This window comes from Coloeus monedula (genome assembly GCF_965178545.1).
Source record: "Coloeus monedula genome assembly, chromosome: 33".
NCBI lineage: Eukaryota > Metazoa > Chordata > Aves > Passeriformes > Corvidae > Coloeus > Coloeus monedula.
Window position 1 is genome coordinate 3281194 of NC_138813.1, and position 23946 is coordinate 3305139.

The following is a 23946-nucleotide window of genomic DNA, read 5'->3' on the forward strand; positions in this document are numbered from 1 at the left end:
CCGAGCGAGCACTGACTGGGCACTGACCAGGCACTGACCGGGCACTGACCGGGCACTGACCAGGCACTGACCAGGCACTGACCGGGCACCGAGCGAGCACTGATCTGGCACCGAGTGGGCACTGACCGGGCACTGACCTGGCACTGACCGGGCACTGACCGGGCACTGACCAGACACTGACCGGGCACTGACCGGGCACCGAGCGGGCACTGAGTGGGCACTGACCGGGCACCGAGTGGGCACTGACCGGGCACTGACCGGGCACCGAGCGAGCACTGACCTGGCACTGACCAGGCACTGACCTGGCACCGAGTGGGCACTGGCCAGGCACTGACCGGGCACCGAGTGGGCACCGAGCGCTTCTGGCCTGGCAGCCAATGGGAGCCCCCCCGGAAGTGACGCATTAAAACCCCGCCCTAACGAGGCGGAAGTGACCCGGACCCCAAACTCCTCCCGAAGTTCCCAAACTCCCCCAAAATCCCCCAAAATCCTCTCTAAACCCCTGAAATCCTCCCAGCCCCACCACATCCCCCCCAAATTCTCCCAAACCCCTCAAACCCCCCCAAAAAGCCCTGAAACCTCCCAAATTCCCCTCCCAATCCCCCCCAAACCTCGGTGTTTGTTTCCCAAACAACTTTATTGGGGGGTCACAGGGGGGGCCCAGTCGGGTCCGACCCCTTTTCCTTAAAAATGGGGGGAACAGAGGGGAGGGGGGGTCCCTGCTGCCCCCCAGCCTTAAAAAAAGGGGATCCGGGGGGGTCCGGGGGGGTCCCGGGGGTCTCAGGGGCCCCGTTAGGACGCGTGCTGGGCCGTGGAGAAGCAGAGCTTGAGCGTGTAGGGGTACGGCCCGTCTGGGGGGAGAAAGGGGGGTCAGGGGGGCCCGGGGGGGGCTCAGGGGACCCCCCCAGCCCCCCCAGCCGGCACTTACTGGGGTTCTTCATCTGGAAGTGGTTGAGGAAGCCGAGGGTCTCCAGGGCGTCGCTCTTGGAGTCCCACTCGAGCAGCCCCGAGGAGCTGCGCTCGCCTGGGGGGGAAGGGGGGTCACTCGGGGGTCACCCAGGGGTCAGGGGGGTCACCCAGGGGTCAGGGGGGTCACTCAGGGGGGCCAGGACCCCCCCAGGGGTCAGGGCCCTCCACACTTACTCTTGCCTGAGAACACCTTGACCGAGGACGGGCGCTTGACGCCCAGCTCATCGCAGATCTGGGGGCAGAAACGGGGTCAGGGCGGGGGCTGGGGAAGATGGGGAGGGGGCAAGGAAGGAGGGAAAAGGAGGAAAAAGAGGAAAAGAGGAAGAAACTCAAGCAGAAAAGGAGGAGGAAGAACAGAAGGAAAAGAAGCAGGAAAAGAATAAAAAAATGATGAGAGGAGAAGGAAGAAAAAGCAAAGCAGAGAGAGAGAGAGAGAAGGAAAAAGAAGAGTTGGGTGAAGAGGAGGAGGATGAAGGGCAGGAGGATGAAGGGCAGGAGGAGGAGGATGCCGAGCACGATGAAGGTGCTGCTGCGGGGCAGGAGGAGGCCCCACCTCGTAGAAGTTCTCCTCGGTGACGTCCAGGGGGGCGTTGAAGAAGTGCAGGACGTTGCTGGGGTGCTGGATGCGGTTCTTGGCCGCCTGCTCGGGCGTGGAGAAGCGATTGTTGCGGGAGCCACTGAAATCCTTGTAGCTGCAGGAGCCGTCCTCGAGCCCGTACGACTGCCCCGGCATGATGGCGTGCTGCTTGGACACACTGCAGGGAGAAACGGGGTCAGGGGGCCCAAAACCACCCAAAACCACCCCAAAACCCTGCCCCGGCATGATGGCGTGCTGCTTGGACACACTGCAGGGAGAAACGGGGTCAGGGGGCCCAAAAACACCCCAAAACCACCCCAAAAATCCCTGTACGACTGCCCCAGCATGATGGTGTGCTGCTTGGACACGCTGCAGGCAGGGAGAAATGGGGTCAGGGGTCCAAGAAACCCCCAAACCACCCCAAAACCACCCCAAAACCCTGCCCCAGCACGATGGCCCAGCTGGGGGAGATAAACGGGATCAGGAAACCTCTTCTCAGGGACCCCCTAAAATTACGGAGCCTCCCTGAGGACCCCCCAAGCCGGGTCCCCCAACGCTGGGTCCCTGCCCGAGGCTGCGGTGGGGTCGATGCTGGGAGCCCCCGAAAGCCCCGGGCCCCCCCGGCCCCCCAGGAACCCACCAGACGTTGAGCTTCTGGCCGAACATGAAGTTGTTGTTGAGGTGGGTGATGGCTCTGTCCACGGCGTAGCCGTCGGCCATCTCCACCATGGCCGCGCCCGGCTTGCTCTTCATGAACTTCACCTGGCCCAGGGGAGCCGGGGCACGCGTCAGGGGACAGGGGGTACACGGGGGGGCGCAGGGAGGGGACAGACCTCCCCCAGATCCCCCCCAGAACCCCAAACTGCCCCCCGGCCCCTCCCCACTGCCCCGATGTCGCCATGGAGACAGAAGATGTGGAAGATGCTGCTGTGCTCCACCTCGGCCTGGCCCAGCCCCACCGAGGGCCCCCCGAGCCCCCCGGACCCTGCTGTGCCCCCCATGCCCCCCTCACCTTCTCAACGTTGCCGTAGAGGCAGAAGACGTTGAAGACGCGGTCGCAGTTCATCTTGGCCTGGTCCAGCCCGTACACCATGAGCACGGGCGAGTCGGCGTGGGGGCCGTAGTCGGGGGGCGGCGGCGGCGGCGGGGGGGGGTGCCCGTACTGGGGGCCGTAGCGCCCGGGCCCCCGGCGGTGCCCCCCGCCCACGGGGGGGGGCCCCATGCGCCGCCCCTCGTAGTGAGGGGGGGGCGGCCCGTAGCCCTCGTCGTGGTAGTGCCCGTGGTGGTACCCGCCGTGGGGGCCGCCTGGGGGGGGCAGAGACCCCCGGCGTGAGACAGGGACCCCCAGACCCCCAGGGGTCACGGCAGTGGGGCAGAGACCCCACCCAAAATGCTGGGACCGCCCCCACTGATGTGGGACCCCCACCCCTGACTCGGGACCCTCCCAGTTTGTGCCCCCCACCAGCCACACTTTGGGCCCCCCCAAGTTGTGTCCCCCCTCAATCCAAGCCCCCCCAGCACCATGACCCCCACGTCGTATCCCCCCCAAAGTGGGTTTTCCTCCCCGGAGTCGGCCCCCCCGGTGCCCCCCCGGTGCCCCCCCGGTGCCCCCCGTACCGTACTCCGCCGGGTGGTCCCCCAGGAGGGGCGGCTGCCGCTGCCGCTTGTTGGGGTTCCCGCCGGGGTCTCCTGGGGGGGAGGGGCGGGGGGGACACACCGAGCTCAGGGGGGGTCACCGGGGGGGGGCCGCGGCTCCCCAGACCCCCCCGGAGAATTTGGGCCCCTCCCGGAGATTTTGGGCCCCCCCCACTGGGGTCCCCGGGAGCCCCCCCAGCTCCCCCAGCACCACCCCGAGCTGCCCCCAAACCTCGTTAATCACCGCAAAGCACCCGCACGCCGTTAATTACCCCGTTAATCACTAATTACGGCCGCTAACGAGCCCCCCCACCAGCGCATGGAGGCGGGGGGTTCGGGCAGCGCCGGGATCGGGTTCAGAACGCGACTTTTTGTTCAACTCCTCCCTCCTCGAGACCTTTCTTTAACATTTCCTTTTTTTTTTTTTTTTGGTTTAAAAGCAGAGAAAAAAGGGGCTACTTACAGCTGCTCGGGGGGGGGGCAAAAAAGTCCGATGGGGCCCCCACTTGGGGGGGCTCCTCTTACCCTCGGCTGCTCCGAGCGCGCCCCGGCCGCGCGGCCCCTGCGGCACAGGCGGAGAGTCACCAGCGGCCCCGCTGCGGCACAAAGCGCCCCAAAACGGGGCCCCGAGCTCCTGGGGAACGCTCCTCGGCACGTGGGGACCCCCGGCGCGGGTCGGGGCCCCCGGCCCGGGCTTGGTGGGTTTGGGCCGTCAGAGCGCGGCGGGGACGGGCGGCCGTGTCCCGAAGGTGCTGCGGGGAGCTCTTGGGAGAGGTCCTAAAACCACCAGAAACGGCCTTGGATGGCGGCTGGGCTGGGAGAGGTCCTAAAAGCTTTGGAATTATGTCTTGGAAGTGAGAAGAGTTCCTAAAAACCATCGCAAGCGGCCTTGGGCACCGGCTGTGGTGGGCAGCTCCCAAAAGGCCTGGAGCTGGGTCTTGGGAGTGGGAGAGTTCCTAAGAACCACCGAAGCACGGCGCTGGATGTCAGCTGTGCTGGCAAGTTCCTACAAGCACCGAGAAATGCTCTCGGAGGTGAAAGAGCTGCTAAAAACGACCAAAATGTGGCCTAGGAAGGTCAGCTGTGGTGAGACGTTCCTGAGAACCTCGGAATGTGGTCGTGGAGGTGAGAGAGTTCCTAAAAACCATCAAAAACTGGTCTGGGAAGTGGGAGAGTTCCCAAAACCATCGAAATGTGGCCTCGGCAGGCCAGCCGTGGTGAGATGTTCCTAAGAACCATCAGAAGTGTGGTCTTGGAGGTGTGAGAACTCCTAAAACCATCCAAAAATGGTTCAGATGTCAACTGTAGTGAGGAAATGCCTAAAAACGACCCCAAAACGAGGTCTTGGAAGTGAGAGAGTTCCTAAAAACACTGAAAAATGGTCTTGGAGGGAAGAGAGCTCCTAAAACCACCACAAATGGTCTTGGGAGGTCAACTGCGGTGAGGAAATGCCTCAGAAGGACCCAAACCCAAGGCCGTGGAGGTGAGAGAACTCCTGAGAGTGCTGCAATGAGGTCTCGGAGGTGAAACGTTCCTAAAACCACCAAAGATGGTCTTGGAAGGTCAACTGTGGTGAGGAAATGCCTAAAACCAACCCAGAAGTGGTCCTGGAAGTGAGAGAGTTCCTAGAAATACTGAGACTTGGTCTTGCAAGTGAGAGAGTTCCTGGAATGTGGTCCTGGAAGTGAGGGAATTCCTAAACCCACCTAAAAACGGTCCTGGGTGTCAACTGTGGTGAGGAATTCCTACAAGCACCCCCCAAAAAAAGGGTCTTGGGAGTGAGAGGAGTCCTAAAAACCATCAAAAATGGTCCTGGATGTTGAGAGAATTCCTAAAAAGCGTCAGAACGGGGTTGTGGGGTGGGACAGAGATCCTGGAAGTGCTGGGATTAGGTCTTGGAAGTGAGAAAATTCCAAAAACCATCAAAAATGGTCTTGGAGGGTCAACTGCGGGGAGAAAATTCCTAAAAAACCCCAAGGAAATGGTCCTGGAAGGGAGGGAATTCCTAAAAACGACCAAAAATGGTCTCTGAAGGTCAACTCTGGTGAGGAACTGCTAAAAACCCTCAAAAATAACGACTTGGGAGCGGGAAAATCCCTAAAACCCACCCAAAATGGACCTCGGAAGTTGAACCGTGCTGAGAAATTCCTAAAACTCACCAAAACCAGGTCTTGGAAGTCAGAGAATTCCTAAAAAAAAAACCTCTTGGAGTGGAACCACGTTGTGGAAATGCCTAAAACCCACCAGAAATGGGTCCTGAAGGTCAACAGTGGTGAGGAAATTCCTAAAAACCACCAAAATCAGGTCTTGGAAGTGAGAGAATTCCTAAAAAAGCTCTTGGACGCCAACTGTGCTGAGAGAATTCCTAAAAACCACCGCAGTTGTGTCTTGGAAGTGGGAGAATTCCTAAAAAATGTCCTTGGGAGTGTATCCGTGCTGTGAAATTCCTAAAAACCTCCGGAATTGGGTCTTGGAAGTGAGAGAATTCCTAAGGAATGTCCTTGGAGTGTGTCGATGTTGCGAGAATTCCTAAAAACCACCGGGGCTGTGCCTTGGGAATGAGAGAATTCCTAAAGAAATGGCTCTTGGAGTGTGTCGATGTTGCAGAATTCCTAAAACCGCCCCGTTTTGTGCCTTGGAATTGGGAGAATTCCTAAAAAAAAAATGTCCTTGGAGTGTAACCATGTTGTGGAATTCCCAAAAAACATCGGAATTGGGTCTTGGAAGGTCAAACCGTGTGGAGGAAGTCGTGAAAATCGCCCAAATTGTGCCTTGGAAGTGCGAGAATTCCTAGGAAATGCTCTTGGAGTGTGTCCGTGTTGTGGAGTTCCTAAAAACCACCGGGATTGTGTCTTGGAAGTGAGAGAATTCCTAAAACCAGCTCTTGGATTGTGTTGATGTTGCAAAATTCCTACAATTCGCCCAAAATTGTGCCTTGGAAGTGAGAGAATTCCCATGAAATTGCTCTTGGAGTGTAACCATGTCGTGGAATTCCCAAAAAACACCGGAATTGGGTCTTGGAAAAATCACCCATGTTGCAAAACTCCTAAAAACCGCCCAAACTGTGTCTTGGAAGTGAGAGAATTCCTAAAAAAGCCTCTTGGAATGTGTCCATGTTGTGGAATTCCTAAGATTTGCTCTTGGAGTGTGTCGATGGCGCGGAATTCCTAAAACCGCCAGAATTGTGCCTTGAAAGTGAAAAGAATTCCTAAAAAACAAAATGGCTCTTGGAGTGTGTCGATGTTGCTGAACTCCTAAAACCCACCGGGTTTGTGCCTTGGGAGTGAGAGAATTCCTAAAAACAAAATGCTCTTGGAGTGTGTCTTGGAGTGTGTCGATGTTGCTGAGCTCCTAAAAACCACCGGGTTTGTGCCTTGGAAGTGAGAGAATTCCTAAAAAAAGAATGTTCTTGGGATGTGTCGATGTTGCTGAGCTCCTAAAAACCACCGGGTTTGTGTCTCGGAGAGAATTCCTAACAAACCACCGGAGGTGGCTCCTGGAGCTCCCGGATTTCGCCGCTCTCCGGGCCAGCGCCGCTTTGGGGCCCCTCCGGCCTCGTGTTTTCTACTCCTGCTCGGAGTGTTTGGGATGAGTTTTTTGGGAAGTGGTGGATGGATGTGCCGTGTCCCTCGCCGGGGGGTCCTGGACGTGATTTTTTTCGGGATTCTGGTGTTTTCTCCGTGATTTGTTTAGCTTTGGCCCCCCCCGTGTGGTGTGAGGGATGTGCAGGAGGAGGAGGAGGAGGAGGAGAAGGAGGAGGAGGAGGAGGAGGCGAGGCGGGAATTCCGCTCCGGTTGCCCCCCCGGAACGTGCCCGGAGCTGCCAAAGGCCGCATTGCCCCAGCCCCTCCCCCCAGCCCCCGGTTTTGGGAAGGAGCCCTGGGACCCCCCCTGTTTTCTGGGAAGGACTCCCCGGCTCCGTGCCATTGCTTCCCAGCCCGGAATCAGGCCCCCCGCCACGGGAACGTCCCGGCAGACCCCAAATCCCTTAAGATAACCCCAAGAACCACCCGTGGGTGGAGAAACAGAACTGCGGGGGTCACCCCCATTTTATACCTGCACCAGGTGAGTGACCCCCCAACCCCCCAGATTCCAGACAAGGAAGCAACGGCCCCGCCCCTCCTCCAAACCCCCCCAAATTCCAGGAAACATCCCCAAAACTCTACCAGGGGCGCAGCCCCTCCCTCCCCCACACCTGGCCCAGGTGAGCCCCGAACACGACGCACAAACGACCCCCCCGGTGGCCCCCCCAGACCCTCCAATCCTTGTGGGATCAGCCCCCCCGGAACTCCAGCGGGACGGGGCCGGGCGGGGCCGGGCGAGGCGGGGCTGCATTACCTGTCCCGCTCAGGTTGGGGTTGGTGTAGTCCCAGGTGTCCTGGTCGTTCTTGAACACGTTCAGGCGGCTGGGCTGGGGGGGGAATGGCGGGGACGGGGGTTGGCACCTGCCCAGGCGTGCCCAGGTACCCCCGGGGGTGGCACAGGTGTGCCCAGGTGTGTGCCCAGATGTGTGACACGAGTGTGTGCCCAGATGTGTGACACAAGTGTGTGCCCACACGTTCCCATACACCCCCAGGTGTTTCCACGTGTGCCCAGGTGTGTTCCCGTGCACTCCCCCACATTCCCAGGTGTCCCCAGGTGCCCCCGGAGCGCTCACCTTGGCGTACTCGATCTTGAGGGTGCAGCAGCCCGAGTAGATGTCGGCGCCGTTGAGCGAGGCCTTGGCACGCTGCGCGCTCTGCACCGAGTCGAACGTGCCCGGGGTCAAGGAATCCCACGGAATTTCGGGAATTCCCGAAAGAAGCTCAGGAACTTTGGGATCCCAGCAGGGTGGCGAGATGGGCACGGCCTCACTCTGAGCCAGGTGGGGCCACCTGAGCACCCGCAGTGGCTGGAGGAGCCTTGGATCCCTCAGAGGACGCTCCAAAGCGCAATTCCCAGGGGGAATTCGGAGCACCGGGACTTTGGGGACCCCCCCAGCCCCCTCCTCCCCAAGCCCCCGGCTTCTGGGCCCCCCAAGGTCCTGGATATTCCACCATGGCCTGGACACCGTTCTTGCGGAAGATGACGATTCTCTGCACGGGCCCGCAGGGGTTGCAGATGGTGTAGAGCACGTCCTGTGGGAAATGGGGGGTCAGGGGCACCCCAAAACCCCCCTGGGACCCCAAAACACCCACCTGGGACCCCCAAACACCAACCTGGGACCCCCAACACCAACCTGGGACACCCCAATCCTCCACCCACCACGCTGATTAGAGTAGATGGGGTTGAGAACAGTGAAAAGCAACACATTGGTGACCCCAAATGCCAATAAACCCCCCCAAAGCCCAGCTCTGCTCACCGTGGTGATGGAGTAGATGGGGTTGAGGATGGTGAAGAGCAGCACGTTGTTGACGCCGCGCGCGTCGTCGCTGTCGCCCGGCCGCGAGATCTTCTGGCTGGTGGAGTAGTTGACGAAGGCCGGGTGGCCCGCGAAGTAGATCTGGTTGTCAGCCGCGTAGTTGACGGCGTTGCAGGCACCCAGAATGTCCTCGAACTCCACCAGCGCCTGCCGCTTCTTGGGCATCACCACCACGTAGCTGGGACAGAGAGCAATGTCACCGTGGTGTCACCAACCCTCGGCATCACCACCACGGAGCTGGGACAGAGAACAATGCCACCGTGGTGTCACCAACCCTCGGCATCACCACCACGAAGCTGGGACAGAGAACAATGCCACCGTGGTGTCACCAACCCTTGGCATCACCACCACGGAGCTGGGACAGAGAGCAATGTCACCGTGGTGTCACCACCACGGAGCTGGGACAGAGAACAATGCCACCGTGGTGTCACCAACCCTCAGCATCACCACCACGGAGCTGGGACAGAGAGCAATGCCACCGTGGTGTCACCAACCCTCGGCATCACCACCACGGAGCTGGGACAGAGAGCAATGCCACCGTGGTGTCACTGCGGTGTCACCACCCCGGGGTCAGCACACAGACCGCACTGTCCTGGTCACCGCCGCATCGCTCACTGGCACTGCTACCACAGTGTCACCCCCATATCATCCCCAACGTCACCGCCACGGCGTCGCCACCGCCGCTGCAGCGTCCCCAGGGCCACCCTGGTGTCCCCGCAGCGTCCCCACCTGATGGGCCCGAACTCCTGCAGCGCCTCCACCAGGTCGGCCTCGACGATGCCGTCGATGAGGCCGCGGATGTGCACCACGGGCGACGCCGGCGTCTTGTGGGGGTCCTCATAATTCTCCTGGGGGGGACACCGAGGGGTTGGGAACACTTGCGTTGGGTTGGGGACCTGCCAAATCCCCGGGGACACCCCAAAATCCCGCAGGTTTGGGACCAAGCCGAGTTCAAACAGGCCTGGGCTCACCCCCCTGGCACCCCCTAAGATTGAGCCCCCTCAAAGCTGCGTTTTACCCCCTCAATATTTGCCTTCCCCTCAATATTTGCTCCCCCAGCAGTGCCCCCCATGATGACTCCCTGGAAAAGGGTCTTTTACCCCCCCCCCAGCCCTTCCCGCCACATTTCCCCCTCAGAACCCCCCTCCCCATATTCTCCCCCTCAGGGGAGTCTCTTCTCCCCCCCTCAGCTCTTCTTCCCCACATTTACTTCTCATGAGGGTTTTTTACGCCCCCTCAGCCCTTCCCGCCACGTTCGTCCCTTCAGACCCCTCTTCCTCCACATTTGCTCCCTCACAGGAGCTGCTTTACCCCCCTCAGCCCCTGCCGCCATATTCACCCCGCTCACAGCGCTCTTCCCCCGCTCAAGAGCCTGTTCTGCCCCCCACAAAAGGCGCTCCCCACACAAAAGCTCCTTTCCCGCTTTGCCCCCGCTCTCACCGCTCCTCCCGCTCCGGCCCCGCCGCCCGCCCCTCCCGGCCCGCCGGGCCCGTGAGGCGGCGGCTCCGCGCTCTCGGTTTTCAGGCGTTTAGGAGCCCTCCCGCCCTCGCCGCCGCCACCGCCGCCGTAGTATCGGCCCGAGCCTCCGCCGCCGCCGCCGCCCGCCGCCATCTTCCCCATGTCGGCTCCGCGCCCGCCGCCTTCGGCGCCCTGAGGGCCGCGCCACCGCCGCCGCGACATGGCGCCCCGCTCCGCAGTCCCGCCCACGACACGCCCCCATTGGCCCGCCCACACGCCAATCAAGGCAGACCGCGCATCCCATTGGCTAATACTGTTCCCGCCACACCCGCACCGCCCCACGCCGTTGTGATTGGACCAACTGCAGAAGCAACTGTGCGTCTATTGGTCTGCTGAGCTGCCCATCAGCGACCTTCTGAGAATATCATTGGTCATCACGCACAACGGTCCGCCCGCCCACCGCGCTGATTGGAGGAGAGGCTGCCTGTCAGGGCAATGCCCCGCCCTTCTTCTTGTTCAGCGCGCAGACCCCGCCTCTCTCTTCCCACAGCGCCCTTCGGCAGCGGCGCCTCCCGCCATTGCTGTGGCGCGACGTCCATCAATATCATCCCGCCGTGATTGGCTCGTCTCAAGCAGCGCTGGTCTCGCCCATCGGGGATGCCGCTCGCTCATTGGCTCAGCCGCACGTCGATCAACGCCCACGCCCGCAACGACGCGCTCTAATTGGTCGATTGCTCATGTTTCCCTTGGGATTAGCCGGCGCGTGTGGGCCCCGCCAATAGAGATCGCTCAGATGGGAGCATCCCCTCCTCCCCAGGCTTACTGGGGGTGCAACTGGGAGGGCACTGGGGGTAACTGGGAGCACTGGGCCTTCCCCCTCCCGCCCGCTCAGGAGCGCGCTCGCCCCTCACCTCGTTCCAACCCCCGCCTCGCGGCTCCAACCAATCACCGCTCCCCTCTCATTCCCACCACTTGCCACCCAATCAGCTCAGCCCTTTCATTCGCGCCGGTCTAGCAGAGCGCGCCTTCTTCCCCGGCAGAGCCGCTTCCGGGTTTCGGCTGTACCGCGGCCAATCAGCGCGCGGCCCGGACGCTCTCAGCCAATCAGGAGACAGGGGGCGGAGCCTCCCCGTGAGGGGGGCCGGTACCGCCCCTTCCCCAATTCGGGGGTCCGGAGCACCCCCGGGAACGAAACGGCCCCAAAATGTCCCCAAAATATCCCAAAACGACCCCGAACCCCCCAAACCGCCTCACTCCGGCTCCAGCAATTTATTGAAACAACATTTTGGAGGTCATTTTTTGGGGGAGGGGGCTCAGCCCCCCCGATTCTGCTCAAAAAGGGGGTGCGGGGGGGGCGTCCCCAAATCCCCCCACACCGGGGACCCCTTAAAAGAACCTCTGGATTTGTTAAACCTCCCAAAAATGCGGGAAATGGGAGTTAGAGGGGGATTTGGGGGTCTGAGGTATTCCAGGGGGTTTTGGGGGTCCATACACTGAGACCCCTCCCCAAAACCCCCCTTTACATCACTGAACCCCCCCAAAATGCAACAAAATGAGAGCAAAAAGGGAATAAATGGGGATTTGGGGGGTCTCAGGAGTTTCAGAGTGGTCCCCCCACATTGAGACCCCCCCCAAAACCATCTTTTAACAATTAACCCTCCTGAAAAACCACTTTAAATGTCTAAACGCCTCCCAAAAACGCAAAGAAATGAGGGATTAAAGGGGAATAAACGGGAGCTGGGGGGGGGGGGGGTGGATTTGGCAAGTCCAGGGAGGTTTGAGGGGGTCTCAATGTGGGGGGACCACTCTGAACCTCCCCAAATCATCTTCGAACAGTTAAACCCTCCCCTCCCCAAAAAACAAAACCCAACCCACTTTAAACTCAAAAAAACCGCGAGGAAAGGCGGAAAAAAAGGCGGAAAAAATGCGAATAAAGGGGAAAGGAAGGGGAAGCGGAGGTTTTGGGGCCGCCCCTCAGACGATCATCTCCAGCTGCCGGGCGTACTCGATCACCTGCGTGGCCAGCTCCGTGGATGGGATCGGGGGGTCCTCGGCCTTCTGCTGCCGCCCCCCGAAGCTGTAATAGTTGGAGGGGCCCAGCACCCACCCCCGCTGGGAAAAGGGGGGGAAAAAGAGGGTTAGGGGCGAATTCGGGGGGTTTTGGGGGGGATTTGGGGGAATTGGAGGGGGTTTGGGGCAGATCCTCGTGGGTTTGTGGGTGCCTCGGAGGCGGCTCGAGGGGGTTCTGGGGGAATTGGGGGGGTTTGGGGGGGCTTAGAAGGGGTTAGGAGGGGATATCGGGGGTTTGGGGGGGTCAAAGGATGTTTGGGGCAGATATTGAGGGGTTTGGGGGGGCCTTAGAGAGGATTTGGGGGATACTCGAGAGCTCCAATGGGGTTTTAGGGTCCTCCCTGGTGGATTTTGGGGTGGTTTTTAGGGAGTTTTGGGCTCCTTCCCTGTGGGTTTGGGGGGTATTTTGGGGTGGTTTGGGGTATTTCAGGGTGGGTTTGGGTGTTCAGGGTGGTTTGGGGGAGTTTTTTGGTGTTATTGGGGTGTTTCGGGGTGGTGTCAGGTGTTTGGGGTGGTTTCAGGGTGTTTTGGGGTATTTCAGGGTGGTTTTCGGGGTGGTTTCAGGGTGTTTGGGGGTATTTCAGGGTGGTTTTCGGGGTGGTTTCAGGGTATTTGGGGGTATTTCAGGGTGGTTTTCGGGGTGGTTTCAGGGTGTTTGGGGGTATTTCAGGGTGGTTTTTGGGGTGGTTTCAGGGTGTTTGGGGGTATTTCAGGGTGGTTTTCGGGGTGGTTTCAGGGTGTTTGGGGGTATTTCAGGGTGGTTTTTGGGGTGGTTTCAGGGTGTTTGGGGGTATTTCAGGGTGGTTTTCGGGGTGCTTTGGCACCTTCTTGGCGTAGTCGGTCATTTTCCGGGGGGAGCTGAAGAACAGGATCCGCGCGGCCTCGGGGAACAGGATCCGCTCGTAGGCGGCCTCGATGCAGCCGGCGATCTCATCCCTGGGGAAACGGGGTTTGGGGGGCTCAGAGGGGGTTTGGGGGCTCAGAGGGGGTCTGAGAAGTTTTGGGTGAATATTGGGGGATTTGAGGGGGGTTTTGGGGGCGCAGAGGGGTTTTTGGGGTCCCGGACCCGCTGCTGTCCAGCAGGACGGCAGCGACGAAGGTGAAACTGTGCCCCGGTGAGGGGTTTGGGGTGGGTTCTGGGGATACTTCAGGGGGGGTTCTGGGGTGATTTGGGGGGTTTTGGGGTCCCAGACCTGATGGTGTCCAGCAGGATGTCGATGAAGAAGGTGTAGCTCTCTGCTGGGATGTTGCCCTTGGCCAGGAACACTTTGTTGTAGCTGCCCTCCATCAGGTACTGGGGATGAAAATGGGCGAAACACCCCAAAATGGGGCAAAACACCCCCCCAAAAATGGGCAAAACACCCCAAGAACGGGTCAGAACTCCCCGAAAATCGCAAGGAATCCCCCAAACCTGCACAGAGAAACTCCCCTGGATGTTGGGGTCCGGGAGCTGCTCCAGCTCCAGGTGGAATTCCAGCCCCAAATCCCCCCCAATTCCCCCCTAAGCCCCCTCAGGCCCCCCCCGAGAACCCTCAAAATTCCCAAGGGATCCCCAAAATTCCACGGGGACCCCCAAAGCTCCCCCAAACCCGCGCCAAGACGCTGCTCTGGATTCCAGCCCGGAATTCCAGCCCCGAATCCCCCCCCGGAGCCCCCGGGCCGTTCCCAGACCTGCTCCAGGGACACGGGGTGCCGGATGAAGAGGTTTCCCTGGATGTCGGGGGCCGGGAGCCGCTCCAGCTCCGTGTGGAACTCGGCCACGCGGTTCTGGGACAGCAGGAACAGCAGGTTCAGCCCCAGCAGCTGGTGCCGGGACGCCGACTCCGGCAGCTCCTCCCTGCGGAATTCCGGGATGTTCCGGGATCGGGGAGCGGGGGGAGGGGGGTCTGGGAGCTCCCAGATCCTAGGAATGAGTCCTGGGAATGAATCCCCGCCTCGGACAGACTCACTTGTAGTCGAAGTAGTAACACTTGAGCTGCGCCATGTAGCGCTCGAAGGACGGGATGTCCTTCCTCAGGATGCTCCACTGCGCCCCGATCTCCAGGATGTCCCCTGGGGACGACGGCACCGCGGTCGGGGAAAGGCTGGCAGGGGTCCCCTGGGGGTCCTGGGGGCATCTGGGGGGGTTTGGGGGGGGGGTTTGGGTGGGATCTGGGGAGGTTTGGGTGGGGTCTGAGGGGGTTTGGGTGGGATCTGGGGGGGTTTGGGTAGGATTTGGGGGGGATCTGGGGGGTTTGGGTGGGATCTGGGGAGGTTTGGGTGGGGTCTGAGGGGGTTTGGGTGGGATCTGGGGGGTTTGGGTGGAGTTTGGGGGGGATCTGGGGGGTTTGGGTGGGATCTGGGGAGGTTTGGGTGGAGTTTGGGGGGGATCTGGGGGGTTTGGGTGGGGTTTGGGGGGGATCTGGTGGGGTCTGAGTGGGATCTGGGGAGGTTTGGGTGGGATTTGGGGGGGATCTGGGGGGATTTGGGTGGGATCTGGTGGGGTTTGAGTGGGATCTGGGGAGGTTTGGGTGGGATCTGGGGAGGTTTGGGTGGGGTCTGAGGGGGTTTGGGTGGGATCTGGGGAGGTTTGGGTAGGATTTGGGGGGGATCTGGGGGGTTTGGGTGGGATCTGGGGAGGTTTGGGTGGAGTTTGGGGGGGATCTGGGGGGTTTGGGTGGGGTTTGGGGGGGATCTGGTGGGGTCTGAGTGGGATCTGGGGAGGTTTGGGTGGGATTTGGGGGGGATCTGGGGGGATTTGGGTGGGATCTGGTGGGGTTTGAGTGGGATCTGGGGAGGTTTGGGTGGGATCTGGGGAGGTTTGGGTGGGATCTGAGGGGGTTTGGGTGGGATTTGGGGAGGTTTGGGTGGATTTGAGGGGGTTTGGGTGGGATTTGGGGAGGTTTGGGTGGATTTGAGGGGGTTTGGGTGGGATCTGAGGGGGTTTGGGGGGGATTTCAGGGGCATGTCCTTCCTCAGGATGCTCCAGTGTTCCCTGATTTCCAGGAATATCCCCCGGGAATGACAGCAGTCGGGCTCAGGTAAAGGTGGGGAGGGGTCTAGGTGGGGTCCTGAGCGGATTTGGGGGCGTTTGGGGGGGATTTGAGGAGAATTTTGTGGGAATTTGGGGCCGTTTTGCGGGGATTCGATGCCCATGCTCTGCTTCTCTCGCCCCACATCCCAGGATTTCCCTCAGGAATTCCAGGGATCGGGATCCTGGAGGGGTCAGGGGGATGTTGGGCGGGATCCCAGTGGGATTTTTGGGGGGGGTTGGGGACATTTTGGGCACTCACGGGCCAGGATCAGCTGCTGCTTGGTCATGGAGGAGCCGGAGGTGGGGAGGAAGTTCAGGTCCAGGAGAGCGACCTGGGGGGGATTTGGGGGATTCTGGGGGGGTCTCGGAGCGCCCCCAGTCCCGACTCACCCAGTTAATTAATGCCTTGGGGTTAATTACTGCTTCGGGGTTAATTGGTGTTTACGGGTTAGACCGGAAATGGGGAAAGGGGGGGTTGGGGCACCCAAAATTCCCGGGAATCCCCAAAATCCCGGGACTCCCCCCTCAGGCCCCGGGGCTGCCCCGACCCTCCCCCCTCCAGGGACCACCCCAGAGCCCCCTCCCCCCCAGAGACGGCCCCGAGGGACCCCAAATTCTCCCCTCAGTCCCCCCAAACCCAGCGATCCCCCAAGGCCGAGGGAGCCCCCCAGAGCCCCCAGAGCCCCGGACCCCCCCAGGCCCCCCCAGCCCCCCCGGTTTCCCGCGATCTCACCTTGAGACGGCCCAGGGCCTCCCCGCACTTGGCCAGGTTGGGGCTCTTGCGGCCCCACTCGCCCTTGAGCTGCTCGTAGAGCCCGGCCGCGGCCCGCAGCCCCCCCGTGCCGCCCCCGGGCCCCGCCGGACCCCCCAAGGCCCCCCCGGGCCCCCCCGGGCCCGTCGCGGCCGCGGCCCCGGCCCCGTTCGGCACCGCCATGACTGCGCGGCAACGCGACACTGCCGCGAACGCGCGCGCTTTGCGGCCGTCGCTGGGCAACGCGGATGCGCCTTACGGCACCGCCCGCCCCGCGGGGCCGTCGCCACGGCAACCCGGCTCGTCACGGCCGTCGCCTTGGCAACTCCACGGTTCGCGACGGCCGCCCCCGCGCTTTACGGCGATCACCGTGGTAACGGAGCGCTTCACGCCCCCCTGCCCGCGCTTTACGGCCCCCCCCCTCGCCTCCGATGGCTGTCGCCATGACAACGCCCCGCTCCGCACGGAACCGCCGCCCCTCGCAGCGGTAACCATGGTAACGCAGCCCTCCCCAGCGGCCCCCCCGCCTCTGAGGGCTCCCCGCAGGGGTTTCGGGCATCTCTGAAGGGTTTGGGGGGTCCCCAGCGTGGTTTCGGGGGTCCCCTGGCGGTTCGGGGACCCGGGAAGGGTTCCCATGGTAACGCCACCCAGCGCGTCGGCCGCCATGGGAACGCGCCGCGCTTTACGGTAGCGCTTCGCTTGCGACAGGCGCTTCCCGCCTTCCCGCGCTGGGGAGTGACGTCACCCGGGCGGAGCAGGGAGTGACGTCACGGCGCGTGTGACGTCACGGGTGTCGCACTCAGTCACAGCCGGGGCCGGGTTTGGGGTTTGGGTTTTTTTTGTGGTTTTTTTTTTTTCGGGGGGCGCAGCTCCCGGAGCCCCCCCCGCGCCCCTCCCCCACCCCCCGCCCCGTCGCGCCCCTCCCCCACCGCGCCCCTCCCCCACCCCCCGCTTACAAAACGCTGCGAGATAAGAAACGGCCCCCGAGGGGGGGCTGGGGGTCCCGGGGGGAGAATCGAGGGTCCCTAAAGGGGCTTGGGGGGGTCCCCGGGGGGGTTGAGGGTCCCTGAAGGGTTTTGGGGGTCCCTGGGGGGGGGGTCGGGGGTCCCCGGGGGTCGGGCTGGGGCTCGGGGGGGGGGGTTGGGTGATCCCTGAAGGGTTTTGGGGGTCCCCAGGGGGGAATTTGGGGGGTCCTGGGGGTCCCTGAGACGGCCGGAGGGTCCCTGGGGTGGGGGAGGGGGGTACGGGGAGGACCCCGAAGTGACCCAGGGGACATCGGGGGGACCCCAGGGACCCCTCCCGCCACCCCCCGTGTCCCCCGCCGCTGCCCACTGCTCCCAGTCCCTCCCAGTCCTTCCCAGTCCCTCCCAGCGTCCCCAGCCCCCCCCCCCCAGTGCCCCCAGTGCCCCCAGTGCCCCCAGTGCCCCCAGTTAGAAGCCCTGGATGTGGCAGTGTGGGCTGTCCTTGTCCCCCCAGTGCCCCCCAGTCCCCCCCAGTGCCCCCAGTGCCCCCAGTTAGAAGCCCTGGATGTGGCAGTGTGGGCTGTCCTTGTCCCCCCAGTGCCCCCCAGTCCCCCCCAGTGCCCCCAGTGCCCCCAGTTAGAAGCCCTGGATGTGGCAGTAGGCCTCCAGGCTGGCGAAGAGGACGTAGAGGAGCCAGAGGAGCAGGAAGAGCCCGGCCGTGAGCACTTTGGGGGCGCGGGGCCCCCCCAGCTCGCCCCCAATGGGCGCCCGGCGCCGGTAGAGCAGGACCCCGATGGCGAGGAAGGCGAAGATGGTGAACAGGGTGACGGGGAAGGCCAAGGTCCCCGGGGGGACGCGGAAGGGACGTCCCTGCGCCGCCCAGTACACGGCGGCCACCGACCAGGCCAGGCCCAGCCCCAGGAAGACGTTGACGGCGTTGGAGCCGGTGACGTTCCCGATGGACGCGTCGGCGCACGGGTCCTGCAGCGCGGCCACGCGGCTGGCGAACGTGTCTGTGGGCACGGGGACACGGCTGGGGACACGCTGGGGACACCGGGGGCATCCAGGGCTCCAGGGGGGCAGCGGGACATGGGGCACGCTGGGGACATCGGGGGCGTTGGGGACGCTGGGGTCCGTGGGGCCTTTGAGAGTCCTGGGGGCGTTGGGGCCATCGGGGATGGCATCGGCCGAGTCCTCAACTCCTGGGCTCCCTGTCCCTTGTCCTGTCCCTTATCCCACCATGGTGTCCCCAGTGTCCCCACGATGTCCCCAATGTCCCCATGGTGTCTCCACAGTGTCCTCAATGTCCCCATGGTGTCCCCACGATGTCCCCAATGTCCCCACAATGTCCCCAGTGTCCCAACGGCATCCCCAGTGTCCCCACGATGTCCCCATGGTGTCCCCAATGTCCCCATGGTGTCCCCACAGTGTCCTCAATGTCCCCATGGTGTCCCCACGATGTCCCCATGGTGTCCCCACAGTGTCCCCAGTGTCCCCACGATGTCCCCATGGTGTCCCCAATGTCCCCATGGTGTCCCCAGCATCTCCATGGTGTCCCCAGTGTCCCCACAGTGTCCCCATTGCATCCCCAGTGTCCCCATGGTGTCCCCACAGTGTCCCCAATGTCCCCATGGTGTCCCCACCATCTCCATGGTGTCCCCATGATGTCCCCATGGTGTCCCCAATGTCCCCATGGTGTCCCCAGTGTCCCCACACTGTCCCCATGTTGTCCCCAATGTCCCCATGGTGTCCCCACAATGTCCCCATGGTGTCCCCAGTGTCCCCGTGATGTCCCCATGGTGTCCCCAGTGTCCCCGTGATGTCCCCATGGTGTCCCCAGTGTCCCCGTGGTGTCCCCAGTGTCCCCATGTTGTCCTCAAGGTATCCCTCACCGGGGATGGAGGTGCCGAGGGCCACGAAGACGACAGCATTGACGGAGTCCTTGAGGCCGAGGGTGCAGCCGAAGTGGGCGGCGAGGTCGCCGATGAGGGCGGTGAGGAGGGCGAGGAGGAGGATGGAGACGCCGAAGGCCGCCCAGCCCCCCAGCAGCGCCGTGGGGGGGACGCAGGCGAACAGAACCTTCCAGAACACGGTCAGGAAATGCATCACGTAATCGAAGCACGACGGCAGCCGCTCCTCACGGCCCTCGTCGTCCTCGTCCTCGTCACCTGCGGGGCACGGCGGGGTCACGGGGGCACCGCGGCCGGGGGGCTCCCAGGGGTGGCCAAAGGGTGCTGGCGCCAGCGAGTGTCCCCAGGGCGGTGGCCGATGGTTGAGGTCACCAGGGTGGTGGTGGGTGACACCAGGGTGGGGGTCGCAGGGTGGCGGCACCAAGGCGGTGGCCAAAGGGTGGACACTGGGGACCCTGAGAGGACCCTGGGGACACCAAGGAGATGCCAAGGACACCCTGGGGACCCTCTGCCACCGGCGCTGACGGTGACCCTGAGGACCCTGGGGATGGTGGGGGGGACCCCGTGGCCGCTCAGGGGACGCCCCGGGGACACCCCGGGGACCCCTCGGGGACCCCGCGCCACCTGCGCTGACGGTGATGGCCTCCAGGAACTGCTCGCGCCACGAGTGGGTGCCGATGACGGTGGCCAGGTTGGTTTTCTTCATCAGCTTGTCCACCGTGTTCTGGGGACATCGGGGGCACGGGGGGGTCAGGCCGCGTCCCCCTGCGCCCCCCGCCCCCCCCACGTCCCCCAGGCCACCTTGAAGTCGTAGGACTCCTCGATGACCACCTCGAGGCGCCGGTTGTCGCCCAGCACGGGCTTGCCCATGTCGGCGATGCGCCGCGCCTCCTCCTCCTCGGCCGACAGCTGCCGCTCCCCGTCCCCTGCGGGGACACGCCGGGGACGTCACCGGGGGCCCGCGGCGGGGGCGTGGCACGGCCGTGGGGACACGGCGTGGGCACGGGACGCAACGGGAGGACACGGGGTGGGCACGGGACACAACGGGAGGACACAGGGTGGGCACGGGACACAATGGGAGGACACGGGGTGGGCATGGGACACAATGGGAGGACACGGGGTGGGCATGGGACACAATGGGAGGACACGGGGTGGGCACAGGATGCAACAGGAGGACATGGGGTGGGCACGGGACACAACGGGAGGACATGGGGTGGGCACAGGCACGTGGCACGAGGTCATGGGGACACAACATGGGGACATGGCATGGTCATGGGAATGTGACCCAAGGTCATGGGGACACAGTGCGGGGACACGGGGCCAACGTGTGGGGATGTTGTGTGGCCATTGAAGGGACGTGGGGAGACAAGGTGGGGACACAAGGTGGGGACGGGGCGTGGCCACGGGGACACGTCAGGGGGACATGGGACCATGACGTGGGGACGTGACGGGGGCATGGGGACGTGGCATGAGGACACGGCGTGGGGACACGGCGACATACACGGTCATGGGGACATCCATGGTCATGGGACGGGTCCGAGGCCGAGGCCGAAGGCTCCTACCTTGGGCGAGCAGAAGAGCTGAGGAGAGAGGGGAGGGACAGCGGTGAGACCCCCATGACCCCACAGTGACCCCGCAGTGACCCCGCAGTGACCCCGGTGTCCCCGCGGTGTCCCCGTACCCGAGATGCCGCGCTTGAGCCAGCGCGGCGTCCCCAGCTCGATGAAGAAATTCTCCTTCTTCTCATACTCCTCGTCATCCACGATCTTCACCTGCAGCGTCTTCCTGGGGCGGGACATGGGGCACCCTCAGCGTCAGGGTCGTCATCGTCACCATCATCATCATCATCGTCCTCATCATCATCACCACCGTCATCGTCATCATCATCTTCCATCATCCATCGTCATCATCCTCATCATCGTCACCACCATCATCGTCGTCATCATCATCATCATCATCATCATCTTCCATCATCCATCGTCATCATCCTCATCATCGTCACCACCATCATCGTCGTCATCATCATCATCATCATCTTCCATCATCCATCGTCATCGTCACCACCATCATCATCATCATCATCTTCCATCATCCATCGTTCTCATCATCATCATCACCATCATTCTCATCACCGTCACCACCATCATCGTCATCATCATCTTCCATCATCCATCGTCACCATCACCATGCATCTCCGTCCAGCCGTCCATCGCCACCATCGTCATCGTCCATCTCCATCCATTGCCACCATCATCCATTCTTCCTCTTCCATTTCCATCCATCCATTTATCCGTGGTCCATTCTTCATCCACCTGTGTCCCTCACCACCCATCCATCCATCCATCCATCCATCCTCTTCCATCTCCATCCATCCATCCATCCATCCTCTTCCATCTCCATCCATCCATCCATCCATCCATCCATCCTCTTCCATCTCCATCCATCCATCCATCCATCCATCCATCCATCCATCCTCTTCCATCTCCATCCATCCATCCATCCATCCATCCATCCATCCATCCATCCATCCATCCATCCTCTTCCATCTCCATCCATCCATCCATCCATCCATCCATCCATCCATCCATCCATCCATCCTCTTCCATCTCCATCCATCCATCCATCCATCCATCCTCTTCCATCTCCATCCATCCATCCATCTATCCTCTTCCATCTCCATCCATCCTTGATCCATCCTTGTCCTTCACCTTCATCCATCCATCCATCCATCCTCTTCCTCTCCCACCTCCCCCCACCCATCCATCCGTGATCCATCCCCCATCCACCCGCTCCCACCACCCTCCTCCTCTTCCCCCCAGCCCCCCGTGCCCCCCGGCCCCTCACGCCGTCTCGTCGTTGCGGAACTCCAGCTCCCCGCTGGCGTCCTCGTAGTCGACGCCTCCTCCGCGCGCCGTTCCCTCCACGGTGCGGAAGGGCACCATGACGGTGCCGCGGGCGCCGGAGCTGCGCACCACCGTCACCTCCACGTGGCCCTGGCACTCGCTGACGCGCACCGAGCGCTCGCGGAAGCCGAAGATGCCGGCGTGGTCGTCGTCCAGGATGGTCACCGTGGCCACCAGCGGCGCCACCAGCTTGCCCTTGGGGTGGTCGTCAGAGTCGGCCTCGAACATGCCCTCGGCGTCACCCACGCGCAGGTTCAGCAGCCGCACGAAGAAGTGCTCGTCCTCCTCGAAGATGTCGTCGTCGATGATGCCGATGGCCAGCTCCTTGCGCGTCTCGCCCGGCTTGAAGATCAGGGTGCCCTCGCTGTACTCGTAGTCCGAGCCCGCCTTGGCCGAGCCGTCCTCGGTGCGGAAGTCCACATAGAAGGTGTGGTTGGCGCCCAGGCCCTGCTGGCAGGCCACGGCCAGCGTCACCGAGCCGCAGTTCTCCAGGCAGTGGTACAGGCACGGCTCGAAGAAGATGCGGCTGCAGGCCTCGTCCTCCTCGTCGTCCTCGTCGTCCTCGCCGGGCAGGGCGGGCGAGCGCCGCGCCGCCTCGGCCGCGTGCTTCTTCAGCACGTTGCCGGCGCCGGTCATGAGCCGCGTGGCCTGGATGCGGTAGAAGGCGCGGCTCTTCTGCTGGTGCACCAGCGCCATGTAGTTGGCGGCGTCCAGCAGCTGCTCCAGCTCCTTCTCCGGGTGCTTCTGCTTCAGGTCCTTGAGGATCTGGATCACCTCGCGCCGGCTCTCGTCCAGCTCCTTCTCCTCGGGCGTGGGCGAGGGCGAGGCGGCGCCGGGCTCGGGCTCGGGCAGCGCCGGGAAGCCGCCGTCGGCCTCCAGGTCCTTGGGCGGGCGCTCGGCCTCGGTGCCGATGATGATGCCGCTGCGCGGGTCGGCGCGGTAGCGCTTGTAGACGTACTTGTAGAAGAGCAGGCGCTTGTCGGCCGCCCAGGCGAAGACCACGCAGGCCGGGAAGAAGAGCAGCGTGAGGAAGGCCTCCCACACCTGCACCACGCCCGGCGTGATGACGGCCAGGATGAGGTAGAGCCAGATGTAGGCGAAGATGCTCCAGGAGGCCGTGACAAAGAAGACGCGCAGGTGCTTGATGCGGCGGCTCTCGCCCGCCGGGATGGCGTACACGCACACGGCGATCACCACGAACATGTTGAAGGCGGCGCTGCCCACGATGGTGCCCGGGCCCAGCTCGCCGGCCTGGAAGCGGTGGCCGCACACCTCGATGAGCGACAGGAGGATCTCGGGCGCCGACGAGCCCAGCGCCATCAGCGTCAGGTTGGACACGGTCTCGTTCCAGATGCGCACGGTGCCCACGCTGGTCTCGCCGTTGGCCTTGGTGACCGTGATCTCCTTCTCGCGCGACGTGATCACCTCGATGGACGCCATGAAGCGGTCGGCGATGATGGACACGCCCAGGAACAGGTACATCATGGCCACGAAGTAGACGATGGCGCGTGCGGCCTTGTCCCCGGCCGCCGGCTCGTCCGGCTGCCACACGGGCAGGAGGACGCCGGGCTGGCACCGCGCCGAGCCCCGGCACGTCCCGTTGGGGCCGTCGGCCGCGGCCCCGCAGCCCCGCGGGCTCAGCAGCAGCCAGGCCGCCAGCGCCGGGCCCAGCGCCGCCATGGCGCCCCTGGAGGAGCCTGCGGGGAGAGAGGAGGCGGGGTGTGGGATCGGGGATCCGGGATCCGGGGTGTGGGATCGGGGATCCGGGATCCGGGGTGTGGGATCGGGGATGTGGGATCCGGGGTGTGGGATCGGGGATCCGGGATCCAGGGTGTGGGATCGGGGATCCGGGATCCAGGGTGTGGGATCGGGGATGTGGGATCAGGGATGTGGGATCCGGGGTGTGGGATCGGGGATCCGGGATCCGGGGTGTGGGATCGGGGATGTGGGATCGGGGATGTGGGATCCGGGGTGTGGGATCGGGGATGTGGGATCCGGGGTGTGGGATAGGGGATCGGGGATCCGGGGTGTGGGATCGGGGGTGTGGGGATGGGATGTGGGATCAGGGCTGTGGGATCAGGGATCAGGGATGTGAGATCGGGGATATGGGGATGAGATCCGGGAATTGTGGTCAGGGAGGTGGGATCAGGGATGTGGGGATGGGATGTGGGGATGGGATGTGGGATCAGGGATGTGGGATATTGGGACTGGGGATATGGGGTACGGGGTATGGGATATGGGATATGGGATGTGGGGATGGGATGTGGGGTCAGGGATGTGGGATATGGGGTACGGGGT

At 63.0% G+C, this 23946-nt stretch overlaps 3 protein-coding genes across 4 annotated transcripts; all 3 read right to left on the reverse strand.

Annotated features, from left to right (window-relative positions):
* Positions 1–630: 630 nt before the first annotated feature.
* HNRNPL (heterogeneous nuclear ribonucleoprotein L) lies at positions 631–10279 on the reverse strand. 2 transcript variants are annotated; one of them, XM_082299597.1, is made up of 13 exons: positions 10022–10279; positions 9311–9429; positions 8522–8759; positions 8212–8297; positions 7838–7934; positions 7519–7591; positions 3164–3232; positions 2559–2851; positions 2187–2308; positions 1523–1724; positions 1144–1201; positions 929–1024; positions 631–851 (listed from the first exon to the last, which is right to left on the reverse strand). In XM_082299597.1, exons 1-13 carry the CDS (start codon positions 10259–10261, stop codon positions 793–795), a joined length of 1752 nt encoding a protein of 583 aa, XP_082155723.1. In that variant the 5' UTR covers positions 10262–10279; the 3' UTR covers positions 631–792. The 2 variants fall into 2 exon arrangements, with proteins under 2 accessions (XP_082155723.1, XP_082155722.1); XM_082299596.1 differs by having other exon boundaries at positions 3164–3235.
* Positions 10280–11792: 1513 nt separating this feature from the next.
* Positions 11793–16056, reverse strand: PSMD8 (proteasome 26S subunit, non-ATPase 8; the record flags this gene model as incomplete). The annotated part of the gene is made up of 7 exons (XM_082299682.1): positions 11793–12151; positions 12934–13045; positions 13303–13403; positions 13781–13946; positions 14059–14161; positions 15382–15454; positions 15856–16056. The coding sequence occupies 7 exons, from the start codon at positions 16054–16056 to the stop codon at positions 12014–12016; spliced, it is 894 nt and encodes a 297-aa protein (XP_082155808.1). The 3' UTR covers positions 11793–12013.
* Positions 16057–17471: 1415 nt separating this feature from the next.
* On the reverse strand, positions 17472–23328 carry SLC8A2 (solute carrier family 8 member A2; the record flags this gene model as incomplete). The annotated part of the gene is made up of 7 exons (XM_082299683.1): positions 17472–17848; positions 18728–19003; positions 19370–19469; positions 19547–19671; positions 20308–20325; positions 20427–20530; positions 21590–23328. 7 exons carry the CDS (start codon positions 23326–23328, stop codon positions 17472–17474), a joined length of 2739 nt encoding a protein of 912 aa, XP_082155809.1.
* Positions 23329–23946: the final 618 nt, after the last annotated feature.

Excerpts from the sequence above, each read along its gene's own strand:
- HNRNPL (XM_082299596.1), bottom strand. The coding sequence starts at position 10,261 with ATGTCGCGGCGGCGGTGGCGCGGCCCTCAGGGCGCCGAAGGCGGCGGG. Across the intron at positions 8,298-8,521 it reads CCATCTACTCCATCACCACG|GACGTGCTCTACACCATCTG; the intron begins GTGAGCAGAGCT and ends CATTTCCCACAG. Across the intron at positions 1,725-2,186 it reads GGCCAGAAGCTCAACGTCTG|TGTGTCCAAGCAGCACGCCA; the intron begins GTGGGTTCCTGG and ends TTCTCCCTGCAG.